The sequence below is a fragment of the Botryllus schlosseri genome, chromosome 6 (genome assembly GCF_051294905.1).
Source record: "Botryllus schlosseri isolate E-star chromosome 6, Bs_hap1, whole genome shotgun sequence".
In the NCBI taxonomy this organism is placed as follows: domain Eukaryota; kingdom Metazoa; phylum Chordata; class Ascidiacea; order Stolidobranchia; family Styelidae; genus Botryllus; species Botryllus schlosseri.
In genome coordinates this window covers 16,822,828-16,847,391 of record NC_137241.1, presented here as the reverse complement: position 1 = coordinate 16,847,391, position 24,564 = coordinate 16,822,828, and the positions used below count along the sequence as shown (strand labels likewise).

At 38.9% G+C, this 24,564-nt stretch overlaps 2 protein-coding genes across 2 annotated transcripts; both read left to right on the top strand.

Moving 5' to 3' along the window:
* The first annotated feature begins 2,378 nt into the window (after positions 1 to 2,378).
* Positions 2,379 to 8,245, top strand: LOC145441274 (uncharacterized). Its single transcript, XM_080319095.1, has 2 exons — positions 2,379 to 3,363; positions 7,280 to 8,245. Exons 1-2 carry the CDS (start codon positions 2,542 to 2,544, stop codon positions 7,460 to 7,462), a joined length of 1,005 nt encoding a protein of 334 aa, XP_080175221.1. The 5' UTR covers positions 2,379 to 2,541; the 3' UTR covers positions 7,463 to 8,245.
* A 1,637-nt stretch (positions 8,246 to 9,882) lies between these two features.
* Positions 9,883 to 23,981, top strand: LOC145441276 (TLC domain-containing protein 4-B-like). Its single transcript, XM_080319097.1, has 7 exons — positions 9,883 to 10,617; positions 15,329 to 15,415; positions 17,326 to 17,384; positions 22,331 to 22,425; positions 22,491 to 22,564; positions 22,772 to 22,924; positions 23,064 to 23,981. Exons 1-7 carry the CDS (start codon positions 10,451 to 10,453, stop codon positions 23,188 to 23,190), a joined length of 762 nt encoding a protein of 253 aa, XP_080175223.1. The 5' UTR covers positions 9,883 to 10,450; the 3' UTR covers positions 23,191 to 23,981.
* Positions 23,982 to 24,564: the final 583 nt, after the last annotated feature.

Below are 24,564 nucleotides of genomic sequence, written 5' to 3'. Positions count from 1 at the left end.
CGTCACATGAGATCATTTTCTATCATTCGTGATTGTCTTATCGGCTTACGCTAAGAACACTTACAAAATGGCGTCCGAAGCAGTTGATCTTACAAAGGTCAGCCGTACCTTTTCAACAATGAAGCGTCGACGCCATCGACTGTATATGTCAACATGCTGATTTCACCCGGAATTAAATGAACTATTATCAATATTCTTCCTTATTCCATTATCTAAGCATATGGCGACCGTGCCACCGGGGTCCATTAATTCAATAACAATGCTATATTGGTGAATGTTGTTTTTGTTGCCCTGTCGATGCCACTTACCCCATTGTTGCGCATAATAAACGTATCGAGACGTGATCATTAGCTGTCATATATGTGGATAAGTTAGCAAATATTTCAAATCCAAAGATATCGGAATTCTAAGGAATTGGTTTTTAACAAAATTGACTCAGAGTTCGGGTTCGCTAAATGAATTCTTCGGCTTCTGATTCAACATTTTATGCAGCAAACATGTTTCGTTGAGAAGTGATGTTTTATAGAATTATTGGACAGTGGTTAGTCTATCATAGAAATGAATATGCGCAGGGGATTATGGAAATAATGGAAGGAAAGGGGCAAGGCATATATCCATATAGTGGATTCATTGATGTAAGCAGACGCATGCATTTGGTGTTTGATGTATCACATAGCTCAAGAGTCAATGCGTCTGTAATTTCACAAAACCTTCTAATAACTTGTCAAAATCATTTTGTCGGCGGTGATAGTTCAGAAAATTAAAGCTGTAGATTACATCCATTTATCGATGTCCGCTTTTGTCCGACTTTGATCTGTTTATTCAAGGCCGTACGAAGTTTTTTTAGCAAGTTTCATTTATATAAACATGGCGTTTTTCGACATGATATCGACAGCAGTGCATTTCTAGTGTGTCGCAAGTTTCTAGTTAATTTGAGAGGTGTGCAGAATCTGAGGAGGTCATTGCTTTACAACGTGAATATTCAACACTTAGCGCGTAGATGGACTACTGTTTAAACAAAGTTTTAACCAAGTTCTCATGTTTATGTGAACAGAAAGTTCTCCCATATAGCGACATTAGCACCAGTTGAATTTTCTATTTGCGAAATACTTCATCGTGAAATTTGCTGCGGACTGAGTCATGTAGTAGCTCATTTGCCTTTAATATAATTTGAGGTGACTTGTTACCGATCTCAACAATTACTGCAAGCGATACATGGATTGCATGTAGCAAATGAATCATTTTCAGTAAGAACATATAAGAACTAAAGGAAGTGATGCAAACACACCTGCTTACGATTACTCCATGGCTCGTGTCACGGAAAGACTTTAGAAACGCTCATGTCTATGTTTGGTTATTATAGATTAGAATAAGCTACAGTAATTTAAGTGACATACCGATTACCCCGTATCCGTTTCCTCTTGCAATATTGGCTACAAGGCGATAATGCCTACGTTGTCAATCGGCACGCCCCAGATTTCAAGGAAACAGTAACAAAAAAACAAGTCATGTATAATTAATAGATTGGACACGGTCTATTATTTCGTTGGGAAGGAATAGAAATCATAGCAAACTATGTAATGTGCGACGATTTGTCGTGGATGCGTGGTTCGGATTCCTTGATGGAGGGATGAGTATATATATGAATGAATGATCCCTGGTAGAGACCGCAGTCTGTCTTGTGGGGTTTACTAACTAGATATGGCTGTTGATGTTATGTTATGTATGATGAGGCAGAAATAGAGGGCATGGCCAAAATGTATGCACCAAAATATAATACGTTTAGATTGAAATGACTTCACAATCTACAGAGTTAGATCAGACGCAACGAATGTAGCAGGTTTAGTTTTCACATTAATATGAAATTATGGAACACTCAAATTGGACGCTTTTTATATGCGCTTTTCAGTAGTAATAATATAGATCTTATTTTGCTGAAAATGAGTATTTCCATTTGAATATTTAGGATATTAATATATTCCCGGTAATATTTTTGTAAACCTGTGCGTCGCATGCGTACCGCACAATGGCATAAATGAGAAATGGCTCGAGATAATATTGGTAACAATAAAATAGGTGATGGGGATACACGGCGTCGTGCAGACTTGCATGAATATTTCGTAACAATCTATTAGACAAAAAGCGCTTGGCACGGATTTAAAACGGTGACAGATTATGACGTAAACTTACCCAGTAGAATGAGATTGATGAGTCCATACGCTAACGTTACCAATAAATGGAATGTCGAGCTGAATTATTATTTCGCAAGCTATTTTTATGTGCCTGTAGTCCGCAAGAAACATGATTGTCATTGCAAAGCATGCGGAATACTTTTTATTACGGGCTATATAGCATATTAGTTTGGGCGGGAATGATCGTGTTCTTTGGAATATCCGAGTCATTTATACATGTCCCGAATCCGAACCCTCAATGGATAAACTTCATTTAGCAGTTTCCGGAGATTTCAGTTTACCCGTCGAATATATTCAGATATCTTTTATATCCAATCGTTAGCAATATGCAATTAAACGTTACGGTAAAATGATTGTGTACTATATAATGTCGATGTCCAATTATATTCACAGATATAGCATGCCCCCAGCTTCAGAATCTGAATCAATGGACGTATCCAGTCAGTTTGTTTGCTTGAGCGCTGGTGAATCCACCAAACACACGACGCAAAACTACATTCTCCCGTCCTCGCCTCAAAGGGACAGTATCGCAGACATGCCTGGAAGTTACACTCAAGCAGTTCTCGGAAATATATGTTATCAACACCAAGAAGATGTCTGTTACGGACTCCGTGATCAAATGCTTCGCTCTGAATATGTGTGTGAAGAAGACCAACAACAACAACAACAACAACGACCGTTCGATAGACGTCACGTCGAGATGTACATCCGAAACTCTAAAGCGGAAGGTTTTTGTGGCCAGTACTCACAAGTGGGCGATTTTATCAGCTACCCACAATCATCACTTTCACAGCAACAGGATCCCGGGACTGACTTATGTAGCTGCTGCTATGGTGAGCATCAGCATAACCAATTGTACGAACATGCTACATTGTGTCGTCACAATATTCACCAAAACCTCACGTGCAGCTCCCACGGCGTTACAAATCAACATTTCGATTCGGACAATGAAATCGTTAATCCTCTAGTTTCCAGTTGCCCTAATAGCAACGTCTTCATGGTGGCGGAAAGTGAAATCATTGAAGATGGCGATGGTGCTGCTACTCGAAAGTCGGGAAGCGTTGCGAGGCGCAATGCCAGGGAACGCAAAAGGATCAAAAACGTAAATTTAGCCTTTGACAGCCTTCGCCAGAGAGTGCCACAAGGGAGCAAAGGAAACAAAATTAGTAAGGTACATTGCATATTTTTATGATGTTATTACATATTACGCCTAGTATCGTTATGTGAAGATTTTCCCGTTCTGATAACATAGATATATGTAATTTATATACAGTAATCAGAATGCAACTTGTGTGATAACCTGGGCCGAGAAGTCGATTCATTTTACCATCGACTCCAACTCTGACTGAGAATCCAGGCATTTTCAATATACCGACTCCGGCTGATGAGGCTCCGACTAGTAATATTTTCTTCACGGAACTCCTAATCATAAATTTCTGTAAATTAGGGTCACCATACCTTTTCCTTTAGGAGGATTTGTCCTCCTTTTTGAGGTTTTTTCAAAATGTCTTCCTTCTTGGTAATTCAACTGAAAATCAGCATAACTGACGGGAAATAGAAAACATGGAAGTTGTAGCGGTTCATTCGGGAGACGAACGAAATTGACGACCTTTTTTAAGTCAACATCACTATATTTGAGCAAAAAAATGGGGGTCGAATGAAGGTGATGACCTTTTTTTTAGTCAACTAAACAAAATTTCCAGTAAATGTTGCAAAATCGACTGTTTTCGGTTTCGATGGAGTAACTTTCCCGATTTGGCAGAAGTGTCCTCCTATGCAAATACATTTCGTTTAAGTAGTCGTAGCATTTCTACAAACTCCGACTCCAACAAGTACGCGTCCCAAAATCCAACTCTAAAGGGAGTCACAAAATTTATGTGACCTCGACTCCATATATATATAGATAGATCTAGACTCTACACCAGGGGTGTCAAACATGCGGCCGGGGGCCGCATCCGGCCCGCGGAACAATTTTGAGTAGATTGAAAAATGCTTATATTATCCAGCACATTTGTTACTAATGTTGAGATTTCAGTGTAGGAAATACTTCCATTACATATCCCCTCGGGACAGAAAATGTCGAGCATGCTCATAACCCACATCAGACATGGGGTGATTACTTCATGAATGTAATCGATTGCGATTACGATTACTTCGGAATCACGCGATTACGATTACGATTACGATTACAGCAAAATCAGGAAGTAGTCGATTACGATTACGATTACATTGGAAAAGTAATCACGATTACTCACGATTACATTTATTTTGCATCTTAGTAGTTATATTGGAAGACAATACATGGATTGCGCTGAAAAGGCCTAATGAGATAACATATTTCTTTAAAACAGATGTGACATTTGCTTGTTACGTCACAATGCACAGATTGCCCATTTTATAAAGGACGATTTATCGCACCCAATGATTTGCATTATTGCCAGGTCCATAACTGCTGCACCCCAAATGCTCCAATAGGATGCGGAGCGTGCTCGGAGGGGACTCAAAAGTATTTCGTGAACCAACATAAATTACAGCGTATTCTCGACAGATTTCATTAACTTGAAAATTCTCTTTGAGCTTTGCCATTTAAATGTCTCTAGATAGCTTGATTTCGAAATGCAAACGTCTCCCCTCAAGAAATAAAGGATGCATAACTCATAGTAATAGGCATTATGGTGCCAGTCAATACCGCGCCCCGACACACCAAAAGACATATGCAGTTTAGGCCAACATGCGACTCTACGAAGTGTGCTATCAAAGAAAGACGTTGGCCGAAATTTGGGGTATGTGTCCATTGTCAATAGCTGCGCTGGGTGGGCGTGACTAACAGTCCGGTCCTTCCAATCTGAGCCCACGATGCAAATGCCCCGCAGGCACCCACAGAGCATTAGACATGACAATTTGTGTGTGCGTCTCACGAAAGTTTTTCTTTTAGTCTGCTAAGTTTGGGCCACTACAATATCTTTTGACTATATAACAGACCGGAGGTCACGAATTAACAACATGCACTACAGTAATTATTGCAAGATACCAGATGTTATAATTATGGATTACGCGCCCCCTGCTCTTCAGGTAAGTCTGACCTTCGGAGGCTGAGATAGGATTAAAAATGCAATATAATGCAATTACCAATGTTATTGACGAAATTAAATCTTCAAGTTAAAAATTGACTACCCTTTGGGGGCCCAAGACCAACGTTTGGAGTGGAGGACGATTTTGCTGTTTTGATCCTGATTCTAGCTACAACCCACGGTAACATGGTATATACTATAAGCCGATGGCTATGGCGGCAGGTCCAAATCTTCAGTAAAGAATTGTGAAATAGCAATTGACGCCCGTTTTGAGTAGAATAATATGAGAATAAGAGAAGGTGAAAATAAAATGCTGCCTTCAACTTAATACAGATAATGTAATGCAAGCGGCCATTACGAGAAACGGCAAAAAAACGGCCCGGTTATGATATATATCACCAGCTGTTGATTTTTAATGCTTTGTTGTGGAAACCGTAATATTTTATTTGATTAGTACAAAATTTCAAATCTTTGTCTGGTGTACGCTCGTACCAGCACATAGGCCTACTGCTCGCCAAGCAGAAACGGTCAAATTGCGTTTAACTAAGCATAACCAAACATCAATACAAAAGTTGCTATTTTAAACTAGGCAGAGACGTGATTAATTATCCTGCAGCGAGGTAGTGGCGTCTGAAATATATTGATTACCCGATATACTGAATGGTGGGTGTTTTACAATCACACTAATGTACATCGACTATCTATTTACTATCAGTGTGGAATGTGCTGGATACTTCTTACGCAAAGACGAGCACAGCTAATAGGCTACTTCTGACGGAATAATGAGCAATGGCATTTGAAAATCAGACGTTTGTGACTCAATAACTGGTATAATATCTCTTGCTTGTTAACGAATGTTCAGTTTATGTCACAGTCGTCGTACAAATAAAAAGTAATCGTTCTTTCACAAAGAAATCGATTAAATATGCGAAGTAGTCGATTACGATTACGATTACTTCGGAATTTTTTCGAATGTAATCGATTGCGATTACGATTACTTGAAAATGCTGTAATCGTCGTAATCGATTACGATTACTAATCGCGATTACCCCATGTCTGACCCACATTATCACCGTCCTTCTGGGTGCTTTGGTTTCACTCTAGCTACCACTAGGAACAAGTAAGTAACATCGACACCCAATTTCGAGAGTGCATAAAAGTGCATCATACTGAGTTCAAGGTTTTATGGGAACATGGACCAAAAATTAGTTATTCACGGAAGCTAAAACGACAATGCTGAACCGTTATAGGCTATGCATTATGCAATATATAACTCAAATATCTGTGGTCTCACTGCTGTGTCACTTCCGACTCAAAAGGTTCCCGGACTCCAGATAAAACAGAATCGAGATTTGTTTAACATTAAGCCAAATTCCAAGGTTCCGCGTTTACAGTTATATCTCTTGAAATCGTCACAACGCATGCACATGCAGTTCTAACTCCATATCACGACTAAAGCAAAGGGAACATAGAAATATGCCAATTTATATCGTCATTAGCGACACTGTTTTAGCCGCTCATACCTATATTCGACCGGCCAATCATTGTATTTTGGGCAATTCTATTGTTTGCGAATAAAGGTGTTGCTATTTCCTAGATTAAAACCGCTATGATCAGTGATAACAATGATACAATATACTATTATCTATATGATACTATTATCCACGGTCCAGGGCGATACGACATGTTACGGCTACAGTATACGAAGTCACGCAGTCACGAGTATAGAACTGGAATACTCCATATAGTTCCTGGGCGTATTCTGGACATGGAGGAGGGGAGGATCTCATCAATAACATGACATAGCAGATATATTGTAATGAAATCAATAAATACTTCACAATGTCGATACCTATAGTCTGTGACTTGAGTGGCGGAACAGCGCATTTGCCCCTTTCGTATACATACGCCATTGTACCTCTTCGCTTCTAGCCGATTTTGTAATATTTTCAACAGAGGCATATTTGCCACACGAAACACACGATCATGTTTGTACCCTATTATTACTCTTTGTAGGTGGAGACTTTACGTTCCGCAATCGAATACATCCGGGCTCTACAGGACTTGGTTACCGAGAAGAGAAATAAAAAGCAACGGACCCCAGAGCCCGTCTCGCCGCAGACTCAATCATCATTCGATATGCAAGAATATAAAGACGAACAGAATCTAATGGATTCGGGAGATATCGTTGCCGTTTGACATCGGTGTTCAGTTCGTTATCGGCACCTCATTCAAGTCTATCTGTTCCAAAATTTTTATCGCATCGGATTCATTTTGACAGCGATACCATCACAACGTAGCAATCAATTAGTATTGTAATTAATATTTTTCCGGTGTATTTATGTTTTTACCTCGGAAAGTAACATGGATGAGCAGAAAGTATGTTTTTAAATCATAATTCTGCTTCTAAAAAAACCGTAAATTCAATGCGGATCCTGTCAAAATTTGTATACCATTACCTCCAATCCAACTTCATCTTCCTATCTTCGACGTAAAGTCAATGCAAACGTACTTAGATATAGCGGTAGTTACGTACTAATTGCAGGACGCTAAATTTCTAATTATTCTGATTATATATATTTTTACATTCAGCATAGAGGATCGCATCTGCACATCCTTGGGTTTTTCTAGGCTGTTTTTAATCGACTGTTTGTGATATAGCATAATTCACAACATACAAGTGTATCAACTTTGGAAACACAACCAACTCATTGTAAAGGTTGTTTTGTTTACTCGGCAATCATCTGTGACAAGACCAATCATGTTAATTGAATAGAGCTATACTGTGTTCGTAATTATTATCATTGTTTTCTTACAAATTGCACATGTTTTTTTACGATTGCACTGCCTAAACTCACAATCATGATTTAGAAATGCGGTGCGGACATATGGTTTCTGATAACTATTCGCCTAATGGAATTCATATTTATGACTTGGTGATAATACCAATAAGAACAAATAAAATACTGTACAAGAGAGGTAGGCTATATCAATGCCTCAACGCATTCCTTTTCGCAATGTGTGCGGACATATGTAGCATATGAAGCATATAACGGAGTCAAGAGAGTGCGTGATTAGGGGAACATCATGTGCTGCCAAAACATGAATCATGAAGTCAGTTGTGGCTGCATTGAATCATTGAAGAACACGCACAATGTATCGTGCTTGGCACGAATTTGGTATCACAACCTAATGCACATCGCAAATTTCGTTCAGGACATTGTACGTATTTCGACTTATTGTTTTTGAATAGTAATTCCATGGCTGTGTTCACGATGTTGTATTTATTCCTTGATGATGCTGTTGGGTTGAGTACTAGTAGTATACGCAAACAGCAGCGTATCTAGAAATAGTGACGGGGCAGAGGCAGGGAGACAATAATGGCAGAAAGTAAACAGAGGTTATTATTGAACAGCGAGATATCCACGAGTTCTATACTCGAGTTGGGTAATAGATCCCGAAGATGGTTGGATAATCGCTGGATATCTTAATTAATCGACCCATTGTACATTATACACGCGCATTACCATTGTAGCTAACTCAAGAAGTGGGCTATTTTGGAAGATTGATTTATTTTAGATCATGCCGGAAGCCGTTAATCGATCGCGCTATAGCTTTATTAGTCTTGCACGCATCTCTGTGATGATAATCATAGTAAACTCACGCGGCGTATAGATTCTACTCACGAACAAATAAGCTGTCGTAGGCCTATTATTATTATTATTATTATTGATGAAAAGATGAGTGACGCTTTTCGCCTGTAAGGCCAGGTGCGTCACGGACTAGAATGAGCGATTTACCAAAATATGGTCAATAACCGATTTACAAGTAAGTACCACAAGATATAACAAATTCTGTCGTAGGCCTACATTACGGGTATATACAGGTATTTTAGGAATATGAGATGATTGTGAATTTCACAAGGTGGCAGATCAATAACTCTTCTTCTACATTCATGGCTTAGTCGCACTTGATAACAGGGTCGCGTTGAGGTAAGAAGTGTAACCGTACGAACCGTCCATAATCCACATGTGGATATGACAAAGTTGGCAAGATTTGTTTTCACTACTAAATTCTGATAGAGGCAAAAGCCATAAGTAAAGGGGCAGCATCATCTGGCCTACCAACATTTTGGTTCTGGTCGAGCGTTAGTCAGGCGGTCCGGGCCGCGAGACAAATTTTCTGCAGTGCTTGTACAATCTAGTCTAGACTCTTAAATAACTTCACTATGCACGTCTGGACCTCTTTTCATCGTTTCATCAGCGATTCAGTTCGGTTGCCGACCCCTACACCAATGTTTCGTTGAGTGACTGGGTACTACGATATACCTACTTGGCCCACCAAACGGCAATGTAAACGAAGGCGAATTTGTTCCAGGTTTTCTAATCTCGCAGACATCCACACGGCGGTGATCTGTAGTTGCCGTTTAATGAGACTCTAGAAAATAACGCCGGCAAACATTAGTCCAATAATTTCAAACTGACATTTTCTATAGACGTTGCTTCTTCCTAAAGAATTGAAGAATATTGTATGTTTTTATTTCATGAATATCTGAGCTCTCCATTGCTGCGAATCAACGCTGAATGACGGTTCAGAGGCTGGCGTTTTTTATCGCATATTCCGCATTATTCCTGCGACATTAGCCTATCTATAATATGTACCGGGAATTACCAAACTTTCTCATCTTATGGAACAATAGAAAAATGATAAAACGCTTTCGGTACACTTACAAATATTTCACGTTATAATGCGATAACTGTGCTTGTTTGTACGGACATATACGACGGAAACGAGGTTGTATACTGTTGAAATCTACACCCACATTTAGTCGTCAATTCCGAGCTGTCGCTCTGGTTCGTAGCTTTTAATTTCAATCAATACAGAAAAGTCATGTTCAATATTCAAATAGTCATGAAGATGTGAATGGCTATGAATTTTTGATTGCTTTTGCTCCGATCCTGGAATTGAATTCGAAAGCAGACAGCCAAAAGTCACTGTTTTTTTCTCCGAAATTTCCAAAATAAATCGCGACACACCTGATAATATGAGATGGCGCACAGTTTGGGAATCACTTTTAAACAGTCACAGTTCGACATCGACCATGACCTACCTTCCACCATGAGCATATTAGCGGTTTCTCATTGCAGTGGCTCGCATTGTAGCACCATATGCCCCAGGTAAAATACAATGACCGCTACTGATTACGACTTCTCCATCTACGTAACCACTACGCTGACTACAGTAGTGATTTTTCAATGGATCTATCACTTTTGCGCACCGCGAATTTTCAAATCAATAATTCCTAAAGAATACGAAGGATTAAGCACAAGGAAACAGAACATATCTTGTTCAATGTGAGTATATTGTTATCGCTTTAGTAGGACACTATACTGCTCTTCAACTGGGTGTATCGCACAACCTACCCACACTCTGTATTCATAAATATATCTCGGTCATAAACCCTACGTTGCTACTTGCATGCATTATTTGGAATAAAATGTTGTAGGGGAGATGTGGTACCGATGGATCAAAAATCGGAAAATGATCGCTGGCCCTGAAATGTTCAGCCGAAAACAGCAGATCTTTTGCTGGCTCAGCACTTTGATACAAGCTCTACCTATCGCGCACATATACATGAATATCCGTCTTTTCAAAAAATATTTATGGGCGTTCAAAATTTGTTGCTCGAACGTGTCATCGGTCCCCACCCGGTGGGTCCAATGACACACGACCCGGGGACCTATGACACATATACCCTGAAAAACTCAAATGTGACTACTTTTCTTGCTCAGTATTATAATCTAAGCTACAGCAAGCCAAAGATGAATGTTTGGTCGCAACTGTCAAAAAATAGAATAAATATTAACTCAAATGTTGTCATAAAATCACGTTTCGATTTAGGCTCGGACTTATAAATTTGAGGGTACATACACATTGTCCGAAAATCGACAGTGTGACTTCCAAATACCTCGTTATAGCGATAAAACATCATATGCAATTATTACATAAAGATTTTCTGTACGTAGGCATGTTTCATTTGTTTCATGGTTAGTATGCTAGATTATTTTGCTTGATTTGGCTATTGTATCATCGGTCCCCACCCTACGAATTTTATACATGAATCGAAAAAAAGTCCACTCAAGGAAAGTACTGAAAAAAATAATTGGTGCCATTATATAGCCTGATACAAGTCCTACACTTCACAATAAAAATGATTGCTGGTTTGTTCGTGTTGAAGGTTACAAAGAAAAATGTATATGTCGATCTAAATTTAGTTTACACCCGCTAAAACAAAAACCATCTGTGAGAGACCCCATTGCTCGCGCACGTCGAATTTTTTTGTATGTGCGGAAAGATTTTGCCAGCATGCAATTGTAGACAAGTTCACGGAGTGTAATCATGGAATTATCATAGAGAATTTTCAAAGTATTTTCGGTCCCAGTGATCCATCGGTACCACATCTCCCCTACTCGATTTCTAGTAGTCAGTGGTAGTTTCTGGTTTCGGTGCCATGGGTGTATAGTAGCCTATATTCACACCCATATATCAGGCTTGGTAAACGGGTGGAAGTACACAAACCGTTCGCTAAGAGTGTAAGTAGGATGTACCATATTTGTAAAGGGTATACCTTCTTTTACGGGGTGTACCAGATCCGCATTACAATGCCTCGATGACAAGCTATCACAATATATAGGCAACTTCACACTTCAGAACAGGTTGACCGGATATGCAATATCGTACTATGCTCACATCAACTGTACGCAGCGTGTAAATTCCATTCCTTTTCTGATGCTCATCATTTGGCCGTGGCAACCTGGTTCCATTTGGAGTAGTAGTGTGTTCACTGTTCAGCTTGAATTGGTAGCCCACTTACTGACAGATGCTTGTAAATGGTGTAGTGTACATAATTGCATGGGGGGCTCGGGGTCGAGGTTGTGAACCACGGTATGAGATGGTGATCCGGTAACCTTGAGTACTGATCAGTATTTAGCATTTCCGATACGTTGCATCCTCGCTCATCCTAATATGAATTAGGCCAGGGATGGCCAATCTGCGGACGTACGGCCGCATGCAGCCGTAAAACAATGATTATGTGGCCATCAACAGGGTTGCCATACGTCCGGAATTTCCCGGACTTGTCCGGAATTTCACTGTTAAAACTACGTCTCGGAGGAATTTCTAAATATGCCTAAATGTCCGGAATTTTGAAGTAAGCTCATATTTTTTCCTAAATCAACACGAACAATACTATATTTCTGGACAGATTTATGCTACATGAATTTTTCTTCGCGCTGCGCTCGATTTGTTAACAGATATACTGGTTGAGATATGGGGACTAACGCCCTCGAAAACTGCGATCAAAAATAAATAAAAAATAACATTAAGTTACAGAAATAAGTTTACTTGTAATGGCAATTACAAGATAACGGTATACTTATAGAGTCGGTTTAGGCCGTTTGGACATATGACTGAACGATATACAAGATAGCGTCAAGAAAGCGTAATGGTGAAGCGTCCGGCTTCTTGCTCGGTAGGTCGTAAGCCCTCGGTAAGCTCGGTGTGCCCTCATAAGTTGCATCGATTACCCTACGGTTGGATAAAGATCAGTGTTTAATTGGGCGGGAGGTGGCTAAAATAATGTCGTTTCGGCCCTGGTTACAACTTACATCACACAACCGCACTCTCCTGAACAGGATCGTGACCACCACTAGTCGATAGACCAAGCTGTGCTGGTGCGACGTCATATTGATCCACAATGTGCACATATATCTTTGTGAAATCCGCTAGTGTGCGCTAAAGGGCGTCCGGAATTTGTGTTACAAAAATATGGTAACCCTAATCTACACATAATGAAATTGTCGCGCATTGACAGCTGTTAATATGCAATTTTAATTGGTTCTTAATTCTTTGACAGATATTAATTCAAATTAAGAAGTTTCTTCACGCTTAGCGCAATTCAGGGTGACTTGTATTTTTCGTTTTTCATACAATAGTCACCTTGCGACTAGGGCTGGGCAAAATCGAGTACCTGAGTGATTCGATTCTGAATCACGTATTATGCTTCGAGTCGAGTCGAGTAATCGAGTATCACTTATTATGACGTCATATCACAATGTGATATGCCAAAGTTCAAATATGTACCTTTTATACCACCACAAAAAATATATGCCTGTTATCCAACACATCAAAAATGCTTTGGTGTTTTTTCGGCCATACCTATTTCATTTCACTTGGTGAAAATGTTGTGGGATGATCATGACGTCGGAAATGAGCTATTTCCCACAACGTTCTTAGCTTTGTACTATATGTTACGAATGCTACGATACGACCAATCGAAGTTTCGAGGCTTCAACAGTGAAAATGACTATAGAACTAGAATTTTCATTGACATATTTACTTTCAGTGTTGAGGAGCGATAATTCTGTACTCGAAAACGTCGTGTTTTACTACTCGACTCGAATCATTAAAATGATTACTCCATTCAGATTCGAGTACTCGAATCATTGTGCCCAGCCCTACTTGCGACCCTGCGATACAAATGGTTCTCACAGAGGAGAATGAGTTGCCCCATCGAGAAAAAATAGGTTGAAGTCGTGTGCGCCTCACGAATGAAATATTTTGGTACGCTTGCGCGATTTCAATACAGTTTGACCATACCGACAATCCTAATGGGCGTTCAAGAAATAGCAACATGACAATAAAGTCGGGCTTGCGAGTAGCTTTGAGATGGGAGTCTGGGGGGCTAAGCAACTCGAAAAGTTCGGTTGATCACCCTATGGGGCTCCAAGACCAATGCAAGTAACAATATTATCGACCAAATTCATCCATTACCTCGCGACGGTACAGGCAATCTGTTTTTCCATAACAATAATGATTAATATTATGACTAGGGCAAGTTTTTGTTGCACTAAAATCGCGAGAAAGGTGCCTTTAATTGCAGCAAAAGTTGCACTAAAAAGTTGCATTTATAATTCTTGTTACAATTAGGGTATGAGATACTCGAAAGGTTCCGTTGTATACTCTAACAGTTTAAGATTTGCAGGGTGTATGCTTGTTCCGTTTCTTTCCTCGCTGTTAAATCGATCACGATCATGCATATAATTTTATGTTCTTTAGGTTTGAATCCTACCTGACAACAATTCTCTGTCATTTCCTTAAGAGCTGTCAATTTTTTTACTTTCCCATTTCACGGACAGTCTGGCGAGACCGATGAAAAAAATACATTTTTGTCCGGCTCACAACAAGAAAATAACGCAAGGTGGAAATAATTTCCCCCCAAAAGCGAAACAGCATAACGATATCCCCTTCCCTCCCTCCAAAACAAGTCAAATACCACACCCCAAACGCCCTAGGTCTGCAGACTTGATCCACGGCACTGCAGTGTTGGCCACTTTCGCAAAATCAATATAGCCCAACAGAAATAAACCAGTGAAAATGTAATTTCCGGCGCTCTCGCCTGGGCGTCCCTGAAATGGGAAACTACCTCAAAATTAAACGACAGAATTATTAAAGCTATCGATTTGCATATATAGTTCAGGTACGGTCGTGTTCAGCTGTGGTAGTTGAACTACTAGCTTGCAAGCCCTTAGGTATTAGATAACATTGAGATGCAACTAATCGATCATATACATAAATCTTTGTTATGCAAATCAAAAAGAATAGAAACAGTTTACCAACCATGTATTTAAATCACTCCTTTACATTTTGCGCAATATTTGATAAAAGTCGAAGTAAAATTTGCATGAAAAATAAACAAAACAAGTTGCACTATAAAATTCCTACAAACAGCTTAAAACATCATTGTACAGAGATCCTGAGTATCTGGGGAAGCTGTCGGAAGCAGTAAAAAAATGTTGCAAAAACTAATTATAACATACATTATGACTGCAGGTGAAATATATGTATAAAGATCCCGTAGGAGTTAAGTTAATCACCAAATAAGGGTCCCAAACCACCGCTTTTACGATATATTTTAAGGGAGGAGATTTTACCCCTCAAATTTTTGCCCCCCCCCCAGTTTTTTTTCTGGCTACGCCCTTGTGTTGATTGTTTCAACTATTTCAGAATATGCTCCATGACAAACGCGACCCTTATGTTTTTTGCTTCAATTTATCTGCTATACACACACAAGCTATACAAGGATATGTGCTGGTATGTGGTTTCAGTTTATTTTATAAATGATAAAGTTATTAGCGACTTTGTTATCGACTTTGTAGTATCATCGGGACGACGTATATAATTATTGTCAATGAGAATATTGTGTATTGAAATTGTTATTTAGCATGTGTTATTGATGGAATTTATTGTCGTGTGGTGCAAAAGAGCACGCTGTTATATGCACCATAACATGGTTTTATTAATAAATAATAATAATAATAGCGATCGCTTCATACATATGTGACAAATTTATTCGGTTGTAGTGTGGTACTTGAAATCACATCCCTAAAACTTCAAGTAGTCGGGCACATTTTGCCGAATGCGAAATGGCGTTAGACACGGTATCAAGTTAAATAATTTTCTCATCATTATTACGTATTTACCTGGTTTGTAGGACGGTTTACAATTTGTATGCGAAATTTTGATCAATTGCTGCAGCACACATTCATGGCCGTATCTATTCACAAGGCGTAGACCTTATTTTTTCGGTTGTTTTTTCTTCTTTTTTATATTCATGGTGTTGCGGCTGCATTAGTCATTTTACACCAGGCCGATATACTTTATTTTTGATTCCGTATTTACCAACTTGTAGCACGGTCCACTTCTAAGCTTTTTATAATACACCACTGATACGGATCACGTGGCGAGGAGGAGCCTAGATAAACCTCCAACACTGGGAATTCTGTAGTCGACCTCGGTCGGACTTGAACCCGCACCCATTGGTGTCGCAGCTGTGGATTATACCACTACGCTATCTCGACACACTTCTTCGGTTGTTGTGGTTATAATCACGCAGACGTTATACATCTGAGTGTAACCACCTGGCAAACTAAGTTATCGGTGATTTTTTCGATCCACGTATGGTTCGATATTCCGTCACAAAATCTACCTCATAAGTGGGGCGATTTTTTGCAAGTCAGAATAAATCAAAATTTTGTCAAAATTGTAGATCAAAAGGTCAAAAAATTGTCAAACTTGTTTACAAAGTCTGATTTATTTGCAACCTGCATTTCGTTTGCATCGTAGATTTTTGCAGTGTCGGTGAACTTATCATTTGATATTTTACAGCTTGTATAGCCTACTTTATTGACCTACCGTTGTAGACGGCTCTGCTCATTGTGAATCATAAACAGTGAAATGAAACAAATATAGGTTGACATGATGTTATGATCAAGGTACCGCAATATCCTAAGTGAAGCAAGACTGCGTGGGCATTATGTTCTTATATCAAGAAGCGCATGATGAAAAGTTGTGATGTAGTCAACATTGCCAGAATGAAGCAACACGGTGTGTCACCATAGCAGTGTACGTACAACTTCAGTATTGCCAGCCAACAACTGCAGCTGTTAAACGTTCTTTCTCCATTCTTGGCAAGCTACGTAGTAAGGAAAGACAATTTCTTCCCGAGAATGTAGGAAGGTCTCTTTCGGTGTGCTACAATTTTTTTAAATTATTTCTACCATAATGCTTGATGCAACTACAGGAATTCTTCATAGGTCCAGATTTCGTTAAAATGAAGTTTTTTCAAGCCAAACTACTTCGTAAGGAGAGACAGTTCCAACCAGAAATGAAGATAAGTAGTACAATGCTAACATTATGTGCGAAAACACCTAATAATTACATACATGAGATCAAAATGTTGTCAAAATTAAGTTTTTTAATGCCAAAAATGTCAAAATTTTGATTTTCCGTTTTTTGGGTCAAAAAATGCGCCCTACTCATAAGTAGTAGCTTATAGCGATAATTGAATCTTGGTTTTCGAAATGATATCAACATAAGTCGTATGTCTTCGGACGAATGTTTGGTGACATTCATGTTAAATCTGCTAAATACTAATACGACTTCGTCGTCAACAACAAAACATTATATTGTGCGTGGTTACATGTGAGATTGTCTATATGCAGGACGGATGACTTCGCAACACGATTCCTGTCATGCATAGAGATGGGAGCCTACTTATCCGGTAAGATAATTCACAATAGAAATAAAAGGTCCACAATACTGTAATTGCCACACTTTCGATTCCGCTTAATTCGAACAACTTGGTTCCGCCCACTTTGGGCCGAATAAGCGAAAAATAAATTGTTCTTTTCATAGTCTCGTCAGTGGTCACTGGTCATTCATAAAGGAGTCGGAACCCATTGTGCTGTATGCAAGTTGAGGAATTAGACGCGCGCTTTCTCGTTTGCTATCATATTATGTAGGCTACTAATTCTTGTCTGATGCTTTATACACCCGTGATCCCTCGATGTCACTTGTAACGTTGTAAGTTTGTTGGTTTGTTTTTGGGTATTCATGGTGTTTTGTCGACTAATATGGCCATTAGGGCTCTTCAAAAATTACTTTCTTTCTCAAATCGCACTGGATACTTGGTAAAATTGTTAGGTTACCTAATTTAAGCCTACACACCAAATTTGTTTCAATTCCAACCAGTAGCCGCATTGCTACAGGAGAAGAAAGTTTCTATTTATTATATAAAAATATATAACAAAAAATTTGAAAACTTTCTGTTCACCCCATGAAAGTGTTAGGTTGTCGATAGAAACGGAGCTCACCAAATTTGGTTCAATTCCAACCAGTGGAAGCGGAGATATTGCCGCCTAAAAATTTGGATTTGAATAAAATAGTATTTACGCTGGGCAGCACTATAATAAATAATTAAAGAATTGGTCAGCGTAAATACTATTTTATTCATAATTCAAATTTTTTGTATTTTCAAATTTTTTGGTGTTTATTATTATATAATAAATAGAAACGTTCTTCTCCTGTAGCAATGCGGCTACTGGTTGGAATTGAACCAAATTTGGTGTGTAGGCTTAAATTAGGTAACCTAACAATTTTATCAAGTAGCCAGTACGATTTAAGTAAAAAGTCATTTTGGAAGAGCCCTAATGGTCATTTACACCAGGCCGATATTCTTCTTATTTTTTCCTGCCGACTTACACCACGACCACTTTTTGTTAGACACCGTTGACGCGGATGAGGTGGCCGTGAGGAGCCTAGGTAAACCTCCAACACTTAGGTATCGGAATTCGGAAGTCGACCTCAGTGTTTCATTTGTTATTAATTCTGCGCATTGTGCAGTGCACAGTGTTGAATTGCGTTTCCAAATATTGATGCAACCATGGCCATGATGCAGCACGAGATGTTCGTGGCGTAAATTCTGAATTTATTCGATTAGTTTGAGCGGGAGCCTACTATGTTCCAATAAACTTCATTACCGGACGGAATGTATCGAGCGCAATCATATCGCAGATCGAATTTATTACCATCGGGACTTGTATTTTGATAAGGTTGCGAAATACGCCGATATTGCTCTTGCTGCAATAACATCTGGATAATTAAAATCGTACCATTTCACATTCTATAATTTCACGTTCAAATTCGACTGGCTGATCGGTAACTAAGTAGGCCGTAGGCTCCGTGCTGATATTAACAGCGTGCTTAACAGGTGCGTAGTCAGGAAATTTCTGATTTAAAACTACAAATCCCGTCCTTTTGAAATGCCAAATCACTAATTCGTATTAACGATGCTGCGAACTGCAAATTAGCGAGAATCATTTTTATACGAAATGGGTCATTGACATCTGATAGCGATATCGTCGCTTATTTGATTTAGCACATCCCCATACCGGCCTGCACGCTATAATCGTTGGCATGAGCTATCACGTGCATCAGGTTAAGCCTGATATCGTTAATAGCCTGAAATATCGAGTCTACAGCAGTACTGGCGCATATTATAACTATACGGTGGCTTAAACTACACCGACTGTTACAGCTTACAGGCCTCGCATTATTTGCCTGCTATCTCTACTTATGTGATTGCTATGTCATACTGGCGTGAGACTGACAGCATGAAATTGAATAACTTTGAATCTGCGGCCACGAACAGACTCGAACGGGCGTTATCAAAGGATACCTCAAGCCTGAATCACCTGGAATCGGTGCCATTACAGAACAGATTCCACAGCAGACTTCAATCGCATTAATTTGTTAAATAGTTCTTCGTCACCGAGGTTGCGTATTCAATTGTTCGCGCGCGTGTTGGTGATGGTGAATTGTTGATATAGAAGCGAGATCGAGGAATCGCTAATCAACCGCTGGTCTTGCTGGCAAGCTTACGCGCACTTGATACGCGTAAATTCGTCAACACGATGAAGCTTGTCCTATCCATGTATTATGAGCATTTATGCATGTACTTAACAGTAATAAATTGACGTTACCTTGGTAAATTTGAAACAATTTCAAACCCCTACCTTTTTATTCAAACCCCTCTCTTTTTCATCTGGCCATCCCATGTAAAAATAAAAGCAGGCGCCTGTGAATCACATGATTACGTTTCGTGAACTAGTTTGAAATTGCATGCTGGCAGAATCTTTCCTCGCATGCAATTGACTCCTACTTGCGAGAGTTATGGGGTATGTGACTGATTTTTTTTCTCGGGGAGGGGGGGAAGGTAAATTTCTATCGACGGTTACCTTCTTCTTTGTAACCTTCAACACAAACGAACCAGACATTATTTTAATGTAAAATGTAGGTAGGACTTGGATCATGCTATATTACGTTACATATTTTCAATCCATATCATCCTTGAATGGATGCGACTTTTATTCGATTCAATTGCAAAACCAGTCAAATTGTAGGAGAGGCTGTATGTCATACTTTCCTGTGGTATATTTTATCGATATAACAAATTATTTGGAAGTCAAAATGTCGATTTACGGGCAATATGTACGCTAGGGCTCTTCAAAAATGACTTTCTTTCTCAAATCGTACTGGCTACTTGATAAAATTGTTAGGTTACCTAATTTAAGCCTACACACAAAATTTGGTTCAATTCCAGCCAGTAACCGCTTTGCTACAGGAGAAGAAAGTTTCTATTTATTATATAAAAATAAATGATAAAAAATTTGAAAATTTTCTGTTCACCCCATGAAAGTGTTAGGCTGTCTATAGAAACTATGCTCACCAAATTTGGTTCAATTCCAACAAGTGGAAGCGGAGTTATTGCCGTCGAAAAATTCGGATTTGAATAAAATAGTATTTACGGTGAGCAGAACTATAATAAATAAACAAAGAATCGGTCACCGTAAATACTATTTTATTCAAATCCAAATTTTTCGACGGCAATACCTCCGCTTCCACTGGTTGGAATTGAACCAAATTTGGTGAGCATAGTTTCTATAGACAGCCTAACACTTTCATGCGGTGAACAGAAAATTTTTAAATTTTTTGTTATTTATTTTTATATAATAAATAGAAACTTTCTTTTCCTGTAGCAAAGCGGTTACTGGCTGGAATTGAACCAAATTTTGTGTGTAGGCTTAAATTAGGTAACCTAACAATATTATCAAGTAGCCAGTACGATTTGAGAAAAAAAGTCATTTTTGAAGAGCCCTAATATACGCGTCTTCAAATGTAAGTTTGAGCCTAAATCGAAACGTAAGTTTATGGCAACATTTGAATCAATATTTATTCTATTTTTAAGCGTGGTGGCCATACATTCTTCTTTAGCTTGCTGTAGCTTATATATTATAGTACACAGCTAAAAAGTTGGAATATTGGAGTTTTTGTAGCTTATGTCTCATCGGTCCCCGGGTCGTGTGCCCTTGGACCGACCGAGTGGGACCGATGATTCGTTTGAGTAATCAATTTTAAACATTCAAAATTATATCCCATATACCCGCGATACGTAGACCTTTGACCAAAGAATTTAGCCAGCAAAAGATCTGCTGTTCTCGGCTGAAGGTTTTGGGGCCACAGAGCATTTTGTAATTTCTGCGACAGCGATGTAGGTGAGTAGAACCCGAATAAACCACCGACACTTTGACATTCCGAAACGTGCTGCTGCCGGGAATTGAACCCATGGGGCAGTGATATTGAGGCTTCGACAAAACGACTACCTTTTTAATCATTAACACCATAATCTGGGCCTAAACATGAGCAGTGACATGTCGAAGGTTGATGACCTATTTAGTCAAGCTACTCAATTCTTGAACTAAGGAAACTCGAAAAGCTACAGTGCCGCGAACTATATTCCCTTTCAGAGGGTGACGTGACGACAAAAAAAGTTGAGATTCATTGGTTTGATATGTCATAAGAACTATAGGGTTTATAAGTTTTTGTTGCAGTCAAATCGTTGGAAAGTTGCAATTTTTTTCACAAAAGTTGCACTAAAATGTTGCATTTATGGGCAAGTCCCTTGAAATTATTAGGGTATGAGATACTAGGATCGATCCATATCCGACTGTAGCAAAACCAAATTTAGGCGAATTCAACAAAATCGATAGCCTGAAAAAAATCGACCCGGTGAAAATATCATTTTCGGCGGTCTAGCCTGAATGTACGTCAAATCATAAAGGACCTCAGATCTAAACGACAGTGATATAATCAAGCGATCAATTTACATATACTGCCAAATATTTCCAGTAAAAAGTTAGTTGCATGAAAAATCGAAAAACTTGCAAAAACTTGCATGAAAAAATGAAGGAAAGTTGCAAAAAGTTGCAATATTAGATTCTTCCAAACAGCTTGAAACACCGTACTACATAACTTGTGAGTATTTGGAAAGCTGTCTGAAGTTGTAAAAAAAAGTAGCAAAAACTTGCCCCAGTCATAACGCAGCGATGGTAATTGTGAACCTATGTGTTCGAATTAAGCGGGGAATTGTCAGAATTACCGGCAATTATTTTAACAAGTATATTAGAGCCCATAGTTAAATTCTTCTAATAATTCAAGACATATATAGAAACGAATGGAAAATCGAAGAATGGAAATTTATTAGCATAAAATACTCCCACGGAATTAGTTCTTTCTTTCGTGTCTTGCTTGCTTGCATTCTTGTAAGGTGTAGCCTATCTAACCACATTGTAATTCAGATAATTCGTCTATAATTTTGCAATTTCGCAGATACCTTGATATTGCTCGGAGGGAATAACGAACCCAGCATACTTACGTATTTACTTCATCACTTATCCATCTTGTTCGGCAGCTACGGATCAGCGGTATGTCATAACAATTTCCGCCTGATTTCCGTATGTCTGTTACCCACCATTATTTTTGACGCTAGAGATACGGAGTCTTTGCTTACTTTGTCTGCCTGAGGGGAATCAGTGAATTATCAGTGCCGTTTCAGCATTTCAGGTGAGATAGCTGGCTGTTAATTCCGCACTTCGAATTATATACGCACTTCGATCATTTTAACGCTATATTATACTGTTGTGAAACCATGGCACCATATTTGATCAATATACCTGTGTGATATTATTTCTGTAAAATTCAAAAAATATCGAGGCGATAAAATTATCGATTTTTCAACCGCTGCAAATCTGCTGATCTTTTACTGTTCAGGTATATTTTTTACGAGATCGGTTGGAAGAACTCACGAATCTACTTGGTGAACGGACTGTGTTTTCTATTCACTTTCTTTGCTTCGCGCATCTGTGTGATCCCTATCACCATATATTCCATGTTTACGATATGGGGAACTGCCAATTTCGAGAGGTATGTTATTGCAATCTGTTTTTTATTCCTGCTTCATAATAGTGCATTTGAATCAATCGATTATGTATTTCTGTAGCAATCATATTCTGCAAGAGAAACAGTTCTCATGCAAGCCCGACTCTCATTTTCCTATTTTCAGGGTCAATCTCTTCTGCAAGGTTGTTTTACTCGGCGGGGCTCTAGCGGTTGATACCTTGAATGTATACTGGTTTGGTCTTATCACACGAGGTGCCTATAAGCTCTTGATCAAAAAGAACCATCCATAGTACTATAGTTTATACCTCCGGTACATCGAGTCTGTACCAATAGAAACATAGCGGAATTGGTAAATCTCTAATCCTATTACCAATCTTCATCCCATGATATATTTTGTACGATCATATGCGCCATGCCAGGTGTATCTATATAGTGTGTCTTCCTACTCACAGATATATATCACCCAATGTATCGTCAGTCGCCCATTTTCAGAATTAAAGTATCTGAACTTTCAAGCTTTTGTTGCAAGAGGAAGTATATCTGCCCGAAAAAGTATGTTCCTCTACCAAATAAAACATGGTACTCTGTGTATGATAAAACAAAACTTTATGGAGTTGATTGATGTAATTTGTAGTGTGCATTTGTACTCATGTGGGGTGGAATTTAGGTGAGTTGCTGAATCGATTTCTTGCAGTAGAGTTACTGACTTGAATTATATATATTATATATTATTCTGAACTGAATTTCGGTTGTATCCAATCATATGTCACTCTTCATAATATATTTCCATCGAACAGTCATCTATATGCATGAATTTGTCGATATGTGGACTGAAATGTGAAATGCGTTGCTTGCGTTCTGTGCAAACAAGTTGCACTTGACGACACGGCGACACCACGTATCGTCATTCGTCACGATTGTGACAAATGACAAGATGCGTTAAGGAAAACAGTCGCATAGTGTACGGGCTTTAGCCGGATTATTGGATAGGATTATTGTGTCATGAGTGAAATTGCCTGGAGACAACTATGATATGCAGACTACGAACAAAGATTATATTCCGTAAAGTGCACTCAGTTCAGTCGTCGTCTATCATTCATGCGTTGGTAGTAGGGATGGTGTGAACGCGAGGTTCACGTTCGCGTTCTGTGTGTGAACCTCGGAAATTTAGAGGTTCACGTTCACAACAGAACCTTGGTAGGTTCTGCACTGTGAACCTTTCGCGTATATTATAATTTTCACTTCATAATGACATTTTTCATTCAAATTTATTGCATTATTGCATGGCGCTGGCAGTATAAAAATCAACAGTAAACGACCAAACGACCATGCACCTTGACAATTTCAAAAGTTTTACTTGCTTTGTTACAAATGTTTGCTCGAAATATCCAGCTTTATTACCCTTTGTGAACATTTAGTGACTCTCTGCTGTGAGCGTGACCCGCAATCACACAACATCATGAGCGAAATGCGTAGTCAGCAATGATGCTTACTCCACCAATCAATGAGATTAATATCATTTTCTGATGTAAAAATTCTAGCAGGGGTTCAGGGTCAATCTTGACTGCATAGGTTCATTGTATCATTAAATTCAAATCCGTACGGTTGAGGTGTTGGCTACTGCTGTATAACTTGTTAATTGAGTAAAATCGGTAGCAAGCATA

What these genes read in the sequence shown, in the direction of transcription:
- LOC145441276 (XM_080319097.1), top strand. Translation starts at nt 10,451, where the DNA reads ATGACCGCTACTGATTACGACTTCTCCATCTACGTAACCACTACGCTG. An exon ending in CAGAACATATCTTGTTCAAT is followed by an intron (nt 10,618 to 15,328) that starts GTGAGTATATTG and finishes CAACTATTTCAG; the next exon opens with AATATGCTCCATGACAAACG. An exon ending in GGAACTGCCAATTTCGAGAG is followed by an intron (nt 22,925 to 23,063) that starts GTATGTTATTGC and finishes TCCTATTTTCAG; the next exon opens with GGTCAATCTCTTCTGCAAGG.
- LOC145441274 (XM_080319095.1), top strand. Translation starts at nt 2,542, where the DNA reads ATGATTGTGTACTATATAATGTCGATGTCCAATTATATTCACAGATAT. An exon ending in AAGGAAACAAAATTAGTAAG is followed by an intron (nt 3,364 to 7,279) that starts GTACATTGCATA and finishes TACTCTTTGTAG; the next exon opens with GTGGAGACTTTACGTTCCGC.